Source organism: Malaclemys terrapin, chromosome 2, assembly GCF_027887155.1.
Source record: "Malaclemys terrapin pileata isolate rMalTer1 chromosome 2, rMalTer1.hap1, whole genome shotgun sequence".
NCBI lineage: Eukaryota > Metazoa > Chordata > Testudines > Emydidae > Malaclemys > Malaclemys terrapin.
The window spans coordinates 10,186,059-10,201,552 of record NC_071506.1 but is presented as its reverse complement, the minus strand read 5'-3'; the positions used below and the strand labels follow the sequence as shown (position 1 = coordinate 10,201,552).

The window sequence follows — 15,494 nt, the reverse complement described above, 5'->3', positions numbered from 1 at the left end:
AAAACAAACTGAAACTCAACTAAATTTAAACAGCAAAAGAAAACCCTCTCTGAAAGATTACCACTGTTTACTCACTGCAGCAATGGAAGGCTTTTTTCCATCTCCAGCTGGTGGATGAGTTACATCTGCACCCAGGAATATGACAGGCTGCTGAAATACCGGAGGCCTAATGAAAAGAAAGTGAAAGTGATATCTAGCTTTTATAAATGCGTTTCCAATATTAACTAATTAATCCTCAGTACACCTGAGACACAGACAAGTACTATCTCCTTTCACACCGAATTGTTAAGTATTTGTATTGCAGCAGCACCAAAGATCCTGATCAGAGTCCCATTGCGCTAGGTGAGGAACACACACACACACACACACACACACACCGAGGAAGGCACAAAGAGCTTGCAATCTACTTTAATGGGGAAACTAACACAGTTGTAAATTGTATTTCTTACAATGTACAGCATCTGAAAAAACATGCCCAATTCCACAATGCATACTTTAAGTATACCAATTTTTAATTGTTTTTTAAATCTGAATTTTCTGTCTGTTTTATAAAAAGAAGACAAAGTCCCAGAGCTTTAGATATTTCTCAGGGATGCTTCAAAGTAACTTATATTGAAGTACCTCTCCATCAATTGTGTTGTGAGTTTTTGGCTAAATCTGGTCAGTCTGGAAGCTGACATTCTAAGAAGCGACCCAGGAAGTTCACTGAGTCACCAGGCTAGAAATTGTAAATTTCAACTCCCCCCTCCCCCCCCCCCAAACAAGACACTATTTTAAAGGGAGTTTTTGTTTTTCACTGGGGGGGGGGGAAGCAGGGGGGTGAGTTACTGCGTAGCTAATTCTCAAAATTAAGTTTCTCAGTATTTCAAAGGCGAAGAACACTCCATGTCCATCTTTCAGAAGAAATGCTTGGACAATGTCATTTTAAAACTAATAATTCAGAATAATTTTTTCTTTTCCTGGCAGAAATATCAGTAAATGACAATCAATTAAAACAATTCTATGATCAACATAAAAAAAAAATCCACCTGTTTAGAATGTCAATATCCAACACCAGACATATTTTGGTGTGAATGGTTTTTTGTCTGTCTGCTTAGTTCTATTTTCATGAGAGAACAGTTTATTGGAATGAAAAGTAGGAACTTCATCTCTCTAGATGTCAGTGTTTCAAGTTGGTGGGTTTGCATGGGAGGAGAGAGCATGTCACTTAGTGAAGTTAAAATGTTGCCAGTGGTAAAGCCAAACTTTTGAGGAGAAAACGGTTACTAATCCACTGTTGTACTTTGCACATGTCCATTGCACTTCAGGTGTGCATGCGCTCAGTACACTAGTGTCAGAGATTTTTCCATCAGCTGTACCCTTTGGGGTGTCACATGCAGGGCCGGCTCCAGGCACCAGCTTACCAAGCAGGTGCTTGGGGCGGCACGTCCAGCTGTTCGGCGGCAATTCGGCAGACAGTCCCTCACTCCTGCTTGGAGCGAAGGCCCTCCCGCCGAATTGACGCCGCAGATCGCGATCCCAATCGCGGCTTTTTTGTTTTGTTTTTGTTTGGCTGCTTGGGGCGGCCAAAACCCTGGAGCCGGCCCTGGTCACATGCACTCTCTGCCACCTTGTGCTGCTGCGTGATGGCATAAAAGGGTGTAACTGCCCCAGTCCCCTGAAGTTCCTTCTGATCAGAGAGACTTTGATATAGAGGGGAAGGAGGGTGGGTTTTGGACTGGATATGTGCCACACATCTCGAAGAACTACTGTTACAGAACAGGTTAATAACTGTTTTTTCTTCGAATGAGTGCATATGTTCTTTCCACTTCAGGTGATTCACAGGCAGTTCAATCCAGGGGTGGGACTGGAGGCAGGTAAATATGGTTCGAGGACCATATGTCCAAATCTGGCATCATCTCTAGACTTCAGGAGATAGCATAGTGAAAAGCAGAAGTATGTACTCAAGACCAGCTGCAGCGCTACAAACGTTCAGTATAGGCACCCAACCCAAAAATGCTGCAGAGGCTGCATGTGGTCCTGTTGAATGTGCTGATCGGTGGAGTTTACATTGGCCACTGTAGCACAAATATATACAGGAGGAAATCCATAACGAGATTCCTTGGGATAAGACCAGTGGACCTTTCATCCTGTCTGCAACTGCCACGAACAGTTGGAAGGAAGACCTAAATGGTTTAGTCCCATACATTCTAGCGTCCAGTATGTGGAACCTCTCCTCATCTTTACGAGTATGAGGCTTAGGGCAGGTCTACACTACAGCTGGGATCGATGCTCTGCGATCGATCCGCTGGCAGTCGATTTAGCGGGCCTAGTGAATACCCGCCAAATCGATAGCAGATCTCTCTCCAGTTAACCCCTGTACTCTACCCCAGACGAGAAGAGCAAGGTAAGTCAAAAGGGAGAGTTTCTCCTGTCTACCACCCGCGGTGTGCACATTGCGGTAACTCGACCTAAGGTACATCAACTCCAGATACTTCATTCACGTAGCTGGAGTTGTGTAGTGTAAGTAGACTTACCACGGTAGCGTAGACATAGCCTCAGGGAAGAACGTTGGTAAGTAAATCACCTGATAGATGTGGAAGAAAGAAACCACTTTGGTGGAAACTTTGGCTGAGGGGGTAGTTATACCTTCTCCTTGTAGAAGACTGTAAATGATAGGTCAGATACCATAGCTCTCAATTCTCCTACTCTCCTTGAAGAGGTAATTGCCACCAAAAAGCTACCTTCACTGAACATGAACCAACATGTAGCCATTGTTTCAAAGGGTGGACCCATTAGCTTTACTAAAGTTTAAGTCCCAAGAGGGAATAGGATTCTCTACTTTGGGATATAACCAGTACAAACCCTTCAAAAACATGACACACATGGGATTGGAGAAAAGTGGGCAATTACCAATTGAAAAGTGGAAAGCAGACATAGGGGCTAAGTGCATGCTGATGGAACTAATGGCTGCTTCAGGTATAACAAATAGCCCAGCACATGTTGTACTGGAGATTAGACTGAAGAAAAAGCTTTTGCTGAAACCAGGAGAATCCCTTTCATTTCAATAGATAAGTGTACCCAGTAAACAGTTTTCTGCTAGTTATTTAATCATAGGACTGGAAGGGACGTTGAGAGCTCATCTACTCCAGTCCCCTGCACTCATGGCAGAACTAAGTATTATCTAGACATCCCTGACAGGCGTTTGTCTAACATCCTCTAAATCTCCAATGATGGAGATTCCACCACATCCCTAGGCAATTTATTCCAGTGCTTATCTACCCTGACAGTAAGGAAGTTTTTCCTAATGTCCAACTTAAACCACCCTTGCTGCAATTTAAGCCCATTGCTTCTTGTCCTATCCTCAGAGGTTAAGGAAAACATTTTTTCTCCCTGCTCCTTGTAACCACCTTTTATGTAGGTGAAGGAGGATAGGTCCATCAATGGCTATTAGCCAAGATGAACAGGATGGTGTCCCAAGCCTCTTTTTGCCAGAAGCTGGGAATGGGTGACAGGGGATAGGTCACTTGATGATTACCTGTTCTGTTCATTCCCTCTGGGGTACCTGGCATTAGCCATTGGACTAGAAGATCTTTGGTCTGACCCAGTACGGCCATTCTTATGAAAACTGTAATCATGCCCCCCTCAATCTTCTCTTCTCCAGACTAAAAAACACAATTTTTTCAATCTTCCCTCGTACATCATGTTTTCTGGACCTTTAATTGTTTTTCTTGCTCTTCTCTGGACTTTCTCCAATTTGTTCACATCTTTCCTGAAATGTGGCGCCCGGAACTGCACACAATTCTCTAGTTGAAGCCTAATCGGCATGGAGTAATGTGGAAGAATTATTTCTCGTGTCTTGCTAGCAATACTCCTGCTAATACATCCCAGAACGATGTTTGCTTTTTTTGCGACAGTGTTACACTGTTGACTCATATTTAGCTTGTGATCCACTAAGACCACCAGATCCCTTTCTCCAGTACTCCTTCCTAGACAGTCACAGTAATTTCCCATTTGTATGTGTGCAACCAATTGTTCCTTCCTAAGTGGAGTACATTGCATTTGTCCTTATTAAATTTCATCCTATTTTCTTCAGACCATTTTTCCAGTTTGTCAAGATCATTTTGAATTTTAATCCTATCTTCCAAAGAACTTGAAACCCCTCCCAGCTTGGTATTGTCTGCACACTTTATAAATGTACTCTCTATGCCATTATCTAAATCATTGACGAAGATACTGAACAGAACCAGACCTGATCCCTGCGGGACCCCACTCGATATGCCCTTCCAGCTTGATTGTGAACCACTGAGAACTACTCTCTGGGAATAGTTTTCCAACCAGTTATGCACCCACCTTATGGTAACTCCATCTAGCCTTACTAAAGTTAAGATATACCACATATAAAACTTCCCCCCATCCACAAGACTTGTTACCCTGTCAAAGAAAGCTATTAGGTTGGTTTGACAATATTTGTTCTAGACAAATCCATGCTGAACATTACTTATGATCTTATTATCTTCTAACTGTTTGCAAATTGATTGCTTAATTATTTGCTTCATTATCTTTTCGGGTACAGAAGTTAAGCAGGCTGGTCTGTAGGATGTATTTCATCAGGCCCTGGTCACTTGAAGACATCTAACTTGTCTAAGTAATTTTTAACTTGTTCTTTTCCTATTTTAGTCTCTGATCCTACCTCATTTTCACTGGCATTCACTATGTTAGATGTCCAATTGCTACTAACCTTTTTGATGAAAACAAACAAAAAAGTCATTCGCGCTACTGCCATTTCCACATTTTCTGCAAATCCCGATGTAGGAGGTGGACTGAGATTACAGCCCATTCCCAACTCTGGGGCTGGAGTAGCAGCCAAGAAGAAATTTCAGTGTGGATTCCTCTCCCACAAATACCTCAACCATCAGTGAGTAACTGGCCTACTCTGTTCTAGCTCTTCCCTTCCCTTCTAGATTGGTCCTGGTGTCAAGTCGTAAAAAGAAGGATAACAGTGGTACTGCAGTGGACAGAACAGCTTCGTCTTTGGGAGAGGAGAGTAAACACTCAACAACTAGTGTCATTAGGCTATGACGCTTGTCATTGGTCTGTTGTGAAAAAATATGTTGGTCCCTCAAAAGGAAGATCTTGAATGATGTGTTGGACCTCTTGAGGAAACCCTGATGACTGGAACCATGAACATCTATGTATTGTAATGGACAATGCCGTGACTCTGGCAGCATCCATTGCAGCCTGAACCAAGGCCCTGGCTACCAACCTTCCCTCATCCAATTCTGTGAGAAACTCTTGTCTCACTTCCTTTGGCAACTTGTCTGTAAATTGTAAAACACTGTCCCAGAGGGGGAAAAGAATGGTTGCTAACTTTCCATAACTGTTGTTCTTCAAGATGTGTTGCGCATGACCATTCCACTGTAGGTGTGTCTGTGCCCCAAGCAGAGTCACCAGAAACTTTTCCCTCAGCGGTACCTGTCGGGGTGGCTCGACTGCTCATAATGCTGGTATAAAGCATCCTGCTGACCCCACGCCCCCTCAGTTCCTTCTTTCCGGCCAATGCCGACACAGAGGTAGGAGAGTAGATCGTGGAATGGACATGTGCAACACATCTCAAAGAACAACAGTTAAGGAAGGTCAGTAACCACTTTCCCTTTGAGTGATTGCACATGTGCATTCCACTGTAGGTGACTCCCAAGGAGTTGCATAGGTGGTGGGATTGGAGTTCATGGAGACACCAACTACAAAACAACTTGACCAAATTTGGCATCATCCCTGGTTTGTTGCATTATGGCGTAATGGGAAGCAAACATGTGCACTGATGACCAAGTTGCTGCTCAGCAAATGTCCTGAATAGGGATCTGCGCTAGGAATGCAGCTGCTAAAGGTTGTGACCTCGTGGAATGTGCAGTCAGGTTAGCTCATGGTGGAACACCCACCTGACCATAACATGTGAATACATGATGTGATCCAGGTCAAAATTCTCTGAGTAGAGATGGGGAGACCCTTCTGTGATGTTATCTGTTTAAAATATGACCATGTAGATCACTGTTGCTACCACAGTTATATAATTACAACAAATCTTGTACAAAGTATGTCAAGTAAGGTGTCTATGGAAAGGTTATGATTTGCTGAATATGATCATGCTATCTGTATGCATGTATCATTTTTGTATCTGAAGTTATGAATATTAACTGTGTATCTCTATTTCAAATGTTTGCTTCTGTGGTAACACCCACATGGCACGTAGTCAGCACACTGTGAAGGAACTATTCAAGTTAAATGGCCCATCAAAGAACACTTAACTCACAATGGAAGACTCCTATCTACACTTAATGGACTTCCCTCTGAACCTTCTAACTGAAGCATGGGTAATGGACTTCCCTCTGAACCTTCTAACTGGAGTATGGGTAATGGCTTCTGCTATGACTAAGCGAAATCATGCATGTAATCACATGTAGAGTCAGTAAGGGAGCAGGAAATAGAATCCAGATCCTTTGCCTTCCAACCCTTCTGGCTTTATAATCATGGTCAATAGGGGAATATTAATTTTCAAGATGACTTCTATTTGTCATTAAATACATAAGTAAACAGATCTGTTAAGGTTTATTTCAAGAGAAAACTCTGAAATAGTATTGCAAGCTCAAATTTTTAAATAAAGCAGCAATATTTTTTCTTTATAAACTGACAGATTCCAATGGAAATTATTTTTTTTAAAGTATTTCTTTGCAGTATCCAAATATTGCAGCAGAGTGCTATTACATAAACATCTGAAAGTGAAATTGACTAGAAACGGATTATAAAACCAGAGGGAAGCATCATAAATAACAAAAAGTAAATTCATTTTTAATAGTTTTAAGGTGATATTAGCAACGGGTTAAAAAAAAGTCTAAACTATTTTAACCTGATTCATGTCTCCCTTAGCGGATGGAAATAAAACAAAAAAACTCTTCAAAATCAACTTACCTTCCTTGTGGCAGTAAAATGTTATTTACTCCTCCTAATTTGACGTTGATCTTTAAACAAAGATTGGACAGAGTTTGTGGTGTTGTTCTTTGCACATTTTTCATCTGAACACACTGTGTAGCCATCCCCAGCACAGTGTCACCAACACGCTTTACTTCCGCTGCCAAGACACAAGGGAAAATAAAAACTATTCAGATATTCTTAAATAATAAATATGAAAAATGGCATTTATTTAGCTATGATCACTTTCTAATAGAATGTTATTGGTTCATTTGTTTAAACTTATTTTCTCCTCACTGTTACTGGGTTTATACTTCCATCCTTCTACTGAAAAGATAAGAGTTTTATTGGAGTCTAAATATACAATGATAATTGCAGATTTATCATTTCGACTGCCTTTTGTCAGTTTTCTTTGTTGCGTGGGTTTTTTGCCATTATTCTGCATAACTGAAATGTATCATTTAGTAGAGACTGATAGATAAAATCTTCCCTAGAGAAGCTCACAAAGAATTGTCCTCTATCAAAATGGCTAACGTCTGCCATTGAGAACAATGGGAATGAGGCCAACAAACTGCCATCAGTCAAGACGCTTACTCCTGTGTGGGAGGAAGTTTAGTCTGCCTTTAGCATAGATGGCCACCAGTGCCATTGATCACAATGGCAGTGAAGCCAAGCTGCCCTCAGGGAAGACAGGATTCGGGCTATGCTATCAGGGGACAGAAAGGGGGACTATACTGGGCAGATGAATACAGGCGAGGAAAATCAGGGTTGTGCATACAGGGAAATGTTGGGAGACAGAGGGGAGGGGGAATAAGAGACTATGCGGCAGGATGTAGGGAGAACATGGGTGCAGCAGAAGATTGGATGGGACAGGAAGTGAGAAATGAGAGGATGGGGAGAGAGGATTAGAAGTGAGGATAGTGATTGGGGAAAGGGATGGATATTGATAGAACTGCACTTCCTATACTGCAGGGGCTAGGAGAGGGTAAGTGGAGTCCTCTTCAATCAGCCAACAAAGAGGCTCACATTTTTTCATTCCAAGTTTAAATTCTTATCCCAAAACAATGAAACACACATTTGGAATAGGCAGCTTCCTCTGGAAGGCTCAAGCCAAAAAAAATAAAGAGAAAAATAAAAAGAAAAATGTGATGGTTTTGCCCATTCCTCCTTATTAGCAGGGCCGGCTCCAGGGCCGGCTCCAGGGTTTTGGCCGCCCCAAGCAGCCAAAAAAAAAAAAAAAAAGCCGCGATCGTGATCTGCGGCGGCAATTCGGCGGAAGGGACCGTCCGCCGAATTGCCGCCAAATAGCTGGACGTGCCGCCCCCATCCGGAGTGGCCGCCCCAAGCACCTGCTTGCCAGGCTGGTGGCTGGAGCCGGCCCTGCCAGCTGGTGCTTGGGGCGGCAGATTGTTCGAGGCGGCATTCTGCCCAATGCTAGGGTGGCACGGCCGCTTTTTTTTTGTTCTGCTTTGGCCGCCCTGTAGGGGGCGGTGGCGCAGAGAACCAGAGCGCCCTGCAGGGCAGTCCTCTTCCTTCCTTCCTTCCCCGCCGACCGGAGCCCTTGCGGCAGCGCAGTAGGAGAGGCCACATGGCAGCGCCCCCACTGTAGCCCTGGCTGCCCCCTTTTCTCTCTCTCCCGCCCGTTCCCACCCCCCCCCTCCCCCAGCACCCGCGCCACAGGTTTTTTTTTTTTTTTTGCGCTTGGGGCAGCCAAAAAGCCAGAGCCGGCCCTGCTTATTAGCCCATATTTCTTTTTGCATCACTCGCCTATCCTCTATATTAATCCACCCTGGGTTAATTTCTCATCAGTCTTCGAACAAAGGGAAGATAAGGAGCTTAGTTTTTGCCACGTTACACTTACGTGACTAAGATGTTGGACTGGATGCAGGGAAACAAATGGCTTGGTAGATTTGTGAGTCATCAGAATAGACAAAGTAGGGTACGTCTATACTTACCTCAGGGTCCGGCGATAAGCAATCGATCTTCTGGGATCGATCCCAGAAGTGCTCGCTGTCGACGCCGGTACTCCTGCTCTGTGAGAGGAGTACGCGGAGTCGACAGGGGAGCCTGCCTGCCACGTGTGGACCCGCGGTAAGTTCGAACTAAGATAGTTCGAAGTGCGGGGTTAGTGTGGACCAGCCCGTACTTGAAGCCATGTAATAGTGGATGAGACTGCCCTAAAAGAAGGAGTGAAGTGAGGAATAGAGGAAAAGAGATGGCTAGGGCAGAGTTTTGCTAAAAAGAAGAAGAGGTAGATCAACTGAAAGTGATGGAAACATCACATGGGTAGGCGGATTAGGTAAATCTGAGAATGCACTTGCTTATTTGAAGTATATTATACTTGTATACCTGTGTTTGTAGCCTGCACTGGTTACCATTTTGCTTCTGAGTGCAATTCGAAGTGTTAAGTTTTGATCTACAAAGTTCTATTGGTTTGTGTCTTGTTGATCTTAAGAACTCCCTCTTTCCCCATGCACGATCTCAACAGTCATATCACCTGGGACGACATCATCATCAAGTCTCTAGATTTTAATGCGCTGGAGTGAAGGGCTTGGAAAAAGGGTAGCGTCAGCTCTGGAATCCATTTGTCAATATGACAAAGCCTGAATTTATCAGAAAGCTCACGCTTTCATTCAGCTTTTTGCCAGAGGTTGGTGGCTGGAGTAGGTGGAGTTTTTTTGATGGAGGTGCATGCAATTTTTGAGTTGATTTTTGTCAATTTTCTTTGTTACTTGTGACTTTCCGCTGATTGCGGGTGGACCCAGAGATTACAATGGTTGTATCTTTAACTAAATTTAAAAAGTAGAGAAAATTTGACCTTCAGAGGTGGCCATGAGCTCAAGTTTCTAGCTTATATTGTATGCCTCACTGGTAGCCTGGGAGAAAAAGGATAGGAGGAGAAGAGGGAAATAAAAATAAATAAAAAGAGATGGTTGAGAATTAAGAAGTGGAGAAGGGGTCAGCACCTTTGAAGGAAGGAAAGAAAATGTAAGGCCCCTACTATTTCTTTGTGGAATTTTATCTAATTGCTTTGAAAGAAATTTTTGGTGATGTAATTCTTCATACAACATACATAGTGGTGACTCAAACACCCTCCACCTCCCATGTACGTGATCAATATGCACTTACCATAAACTGGAGTCTTCCCTGGCAGAATGACTACCACAAGCTGTAGCCCAGCATAGGTGTTCTTTAGATGTCTGAACATAGGTTCCACACTATCTGCACCCTGGGCATATTTACAGAAACATGGCTGCCCCTGGATTGGCATTCCTGCATCTCTTGATATCTTCCTCAGTTGTTCTGTGAAGGACCTAAAGAATGCAGATACATTAGATTACTATGAAGAAAGAATGAAACATTCTGTTCTCAGTTATACTGGTACAATGCTGTTGACTTTGATGAGGTTGCATTGGCATAAGAACAGAATCTGACCCAGTAGGTGTAAATTTTTTCAGATGAACCAAATATCATTTAGCTGTTAATGGAGGGACAAAGGGGAGAAGGAACAGGGAGAGAAACTCTTTCAATGCTCCCCAATGTTAGAAGCTTCAATATGCACTAGCACTCTAATTCACTATAACAACACAGCAGGTATCGGGGTACATGTATATAAATCACACCATAATGGCAGAAATTATTTCTTTTTAATTTCTTTGTGACAACAGTGTCTGGAGGGCATTTCCTATTGGACTGAGCTAAATTAAGTAATTCTACACAGGTAAACAAAGTCAATTTCAGTGTTGGTTTACTTATAGAACCCCAATTTTTAATTTTCTGACCTAAATCCAAGAGTCCTGGTGCAGTGGTCTAAGCACAGGTCTGAAAGCCTGGATCTAATCCTAGTTCTGAAACTGACTCCCTACTTTTGGCTTCTAGCAAGTTACAACCCCTCTGCTTCAATTTCCCCATCTGTAAAGTGGAATTAAGATACCCTTTGACTCCACAGTGGCTTTGTGTGGACTTCAGTTATCATATGTAGTAGAATAGATAAATGCCAACTTATTTTTATTAATACTATCATCCTCCAAAAAGTGAGTCTCCAGAACTAATGCTAAATTCCAACTAAATCTGGTTGACAAGTTTCCCTTTAAGATAAGGGAAACTCTTTGATGAAACTTGTCAACCAGCTTTAGTTGGAATTAGTCAAATTCAAGATCCTGAAGACTCCAGCCTAACGCTTGTTACACCCAAAAACTAGCTACACTTCTACCAGCCAGTCTCCCTCCTCAACAGAAACAGTAGCACTGAGGGAATGCTATCCCCTCTCCCCGCACTGCCAACATCTGAATTTCAGAGAAGACCGACATAGGAAATCTGGGAGCGAAGAACCCCTTCCTTCTGCCCCCTCCCCCCCCCCCAGCCCTGTGCAGGGGGCTGGGGAGTCAAATTTTTTTTTTTATGATCACCTCTGATAACAGCTGCTCCCCAGCTCAGAAGAGGGCCCCAAACAAAAGGAGAAGTCTTCCTGACTCAAAAGTTAAAAACAGCAGCAGCTCTGCCGCTGCGCTGCTGGTAACCACCTTCTTACAGGACCTGCCAAAGAGAATTCCAGCAAGTTCCTCCAACAGAGCAGCACATGAGAGGGCTACACCTGCCCATCAGCTAAGAAAGTGTGTATAGGCAGTTTCAGAGTTCTGTCAAAAATACAAAGTAAGCAAAACCAAAGAGAAATTTTTTTTTAAATAATTTTTTGGGCTAGTAATCTTAGGTGTTATTTGTAACAGTTTTTCTTCCTTGTTGCTGTGCAAGACACATATATACAAAAAGGGAAACGGACTATATACAACGCACTCAAATGCACAAACTAACTAATGTTTTTCATTTGGTAACTTAAAATAGTAACATTAAAGGTTAATGTTCAAGTCTGTCATCTACTGTACAGCTTCCAGTGACGCAGAACGAATCAAGGCTGACCTCACAGAGAAGGATCTTCAGAGGGCTGCAGTTCACTGTATGTTTCATTGTTTGTATGGCTTCTTCACATTCAGATACGGACTGTCCTCCATTTTCCAAGTGTGTAGGAGATAACTGCCACACCCATATGAGCTTCTGGTACAGTTCACTGTGATCCATCTTACATGGGATAGTAAAACCAGGTGGTTGGTCTGTAGGATCCATGTTCAGGTTTTGATTCTTGACCCTTATGTTTACCCACAGCCTTCGCCGCTTGTCTTTTGATGACAGTCCTGAGGTTTTGATAGCTTCAGCAGCTAACCAGAAGGGGTTCCTGGACTTAAGGCGGTGTCTTGGAGTACACTGGAGATCTTTGTAGATGGGCAAGTCTGGATTCATTATTGTGTGATCACAGTCACCTATTATTGCAGCTTCTCTTTGGGGGGGATAGTGGTAAGATAGGCACGAGGGCAGAGAGCCAGACTGTTGCTGTTGACTTCAGCACTCCTGTGACAATTCTCACAGTGTTCAATTGCACACTGACAAGTTTCATATGTATACTACCATGCTGACATGCAATATTCAGCTGCTGAGAAGACAAGGGGAGAAGTGGCTTTCCACAAGGTGCGAGTATTTGTTCCCCAACTGGTTCCCAATAGTTTGTGGATTATATTGTTCCTAGTCTTTATTTTGGCAGCAGTCTCCGTCAGGTGTAGTAGCCTCACATATCACCGATCCAGAACCACTCCGACATATTTTGTGAAATCCTCGTGCCTGAGTTTGTTTTGCAAGATGTGACACTCAAGCTCTTCTTTGCAGTGAACTTTTCAGTAAACTAACTGGAAAAAAAATTTCCCCTAATCTTTCAACTACAGTAATTTTGGGTGTTGTAACAATAGTGGGTAGAAAGCTTTATGAATAATTTTGATTTTTAAGTTGACAATGTCCCTTTAAATAGGTCCAATGCAGATATAGACTTTTCAGGTTAAAACAGTTTATAGAGATATAATACAGAAACACATGTACATTCGACATTTCAATGATGAAAAGTGTTCAGCAGTAGACATTTTTCTTTGCTTCAAGTGCCTTCTTTCTCATCTCCATTTCTTGGAAACCCCTATCGATGGCAGGCACCTTGCCATATCCAGTGCTGTGCACATTGCTTTTGACATTGAGGATTTTATGATACTAGCACATAGAAAAACAAATGAGACACGTACTGGCTTGTACACCACTCAAAACACAGAATTCAATGTTTGTGACAGGGAAAACACAATCAATAGTTTACAGCTTCTAAAGCAGAGACATAACAAAGGGAAAAGATTTTTTTTTTTAAATACAGCATTTATAATATTACTGAAAAAAAAGCACAATGTACAATAGTGCCACACAATCCACTTCTTTCAAAATCAGTAAGTAACCAAAAATCTTTCTAGGAAAGAAAACCATACTTACTTAAGATGAACTTCAGTGCACTGTCGCTGGGGAGCGAAGCAGGCAATTGCCCAGACCTTAATCTCAATTCCAGTGTGAAACTGTTTGTTCCTCATATCCCAAACCCCTTGAACTGGTGTAGCAATTGCTTTATTCTAGAAAGAAAAGGAAGTGGTAAATGGGTAATACTTCCAAAAAAATCCCCAAGCCCCTGCTTCACTAAGTACTAGTCTATTCTATAGTCTCAAATCTGTGTCAGTAGATTAAATACATAAATATTAATTCAGTTGTTACGCAGATCACTATCCTTCCTATCATTACAACATATGTTCAAGTACATGAATCTGATAATTTGTGAAATTTAGGAAGAGACAATACAGTTTATTCAATTTTTGAATGCTTGTAGTGGGGCGCCTGCCCCACTCCCTGAGATTATGGGCCGCGGCAGGCCAGTGGGCCTGCGCAGACGCACAGCCAATGGGAGAAGGGCTTACTGGGAGCCAATCAGGGCCCAGGTTAGAGACAGCCAATCAGGGCCAGGCTCAGTCCTATAAGAAGGCTGCTCAGGGAGAGGAGAGTCAGTCTGTCCCAGGTCTTTGCGAGAGGAAGGTCAGTCTCCAAAGCAGGGAGACCAGCACCGTGGACAGCGCAGTGCTGGCCAGGCTCAGGGAACAAAGAGGAGCTCTAGCCTGAGGCCTGCCAGGCTGCAGGCCCTGAAGGGAAGGGCCTAGCAGGTGCAAGGGGCCGTAGGGGAAGCGGCCCAGGGAAGCGGGCAGACGGAGGGGAGAGAAGGAGGACAGCGAGGCTACCGCCAGAGGGTCCCTGGGCCAGGACCCAGAGTAGAGGGTGGGCCTGGGTCTCCCCCTTCCCCCTTGCAGTACACCCATTGGTTGTAGGGAGCGGCCATTACAGACCATGCCAGATCCCTGACAGGAGGGATTAGACTTTGGGGTGTGTGGTTGACTACGGTGGCTGGACATAGAGACTGCTGACTGACACCCCCCCGCCCCCCGGAAGGGGGTGTGGAAGGACTAAAGGGTACTGCCAGATGGCAGTGGTCCTGAAGAGGACGCCGCGAGTTGGTGAGCGACGTGGCCTCAGAAGCCAACCGAGGGCAAGAAAACGGGCGGGATATCACTGAGAGGGGACGCTCCACTGGACTGAGCTAATTCCCGGAGTAACCAGTAGGAGGCGCCACGGGGGTGAGTCCCAACCTTGTTACAATGATTTTAAAAAAAAATACAAATCCCTATATTTGTTACAATAAAAATCAGCAGAATATATATGGGTAGTAAATGGGAAGAGTCATGAATGGCATTAATTAATAAATACATACATAAAAGCTTGTGGTTCTATAGCTACTTTCCAGAAGTTCAATACAGTTTGCAGGAATTAATTTAGCCTCACAACAGTCCAGTAAGATAGGTAAGCATCATTACCCATATTTTATAGATCAGTAAATTAAGGCACATAAAGGTCCAGGGATTCACACATGGTCACAGAGAAAATATGTGGAAGATCCGAGAACAGGATCCTGGTTTCTGAACTCTGTCATATAGAAAAAAGTCTTTTCGTCCCTATCTAGTAGACGCTACTGTGAGGAATTCGCTACAAGATCACTAGTTACATAGGCAACAGAAGATGAAGACAGAACTCAATCTCAGGATGGGAATTATCTTAATTGGTATGGATATCTAGAAGTGTGAAGCTTTCCCTCATACCTTTGACTGAAAATGCATTCTTCATGATGTTTTGTTTTAATTTAAAATTGTACTGAAAGGTTTCATGAAAATCCATGATAAATTGGAAGATCAAGATATGTCCTCAAATTATGACCCTCACTGAAATTGTAGGACAAACACTTCAATAACAAGGGTAGACGTAAAGGCAGTAGCAGGAATAGTGTGAGCAAAGGAGCAACCTATACATCCACTCCAGACCCCCTCAAAGCTCCAAACTCTAGCTTTTACTCTGTTTTATTTAGGTTCTTATACTACACGCACCAGCATGGTATCCGAGTACCTTCATTACCCCTTGTGACATCACAGACCACCCTCTAGATCAGCCTTTCCCAAATTGTGGGTCCTGCCTACCAGTGGGCTGAGGGAAGGATCTAGCTTGGTCACCTGTCACTGCCCCCCATATCACCCCTTGCCTTAAACATATCCTCAAAGAATTCCGCCATCAGGGCTGTCCGGCATTTGGGGGATGGGGGAGGA

General features: G+C 43.3%; 1 protein-coding gene across 2 annotated transcripts in view; it reads right to left on the bottom strand.

The window, feature by feature from the left end:
* AGO2 (argonaute RISC catalytic component 2) overlaps window positions 1-15,494 on the bottom strand; it is a 141,244-nt gene that overhangs the window by 30,260 nt on the left and 95,490 nt on the right. For both annotated transcript variants that reach the window (XM_054018346.1, XM_054018347.1), the window contains exons 11-14: window positions 13,297-13,430; window positions 10,075-10,259; window positions 6,946-7,105; window positions 76-166 (exon numbers count right to left, since the gene is read on the bottom strand). In XM_054018346.1, the coding sequence (XP_053874321.1) occupies window positions 76-166; window positions 6,946-7,105; window positions 10,075-10,259; window positions 13,297-13,430 (570 nt within the window). The remainder of the gene's footprint in view (window positions 1-75; window positions 167-6,945; window positions 7,106-10,074; window positions 10,260-13,296; window positions 13,431-15,494) is intronic.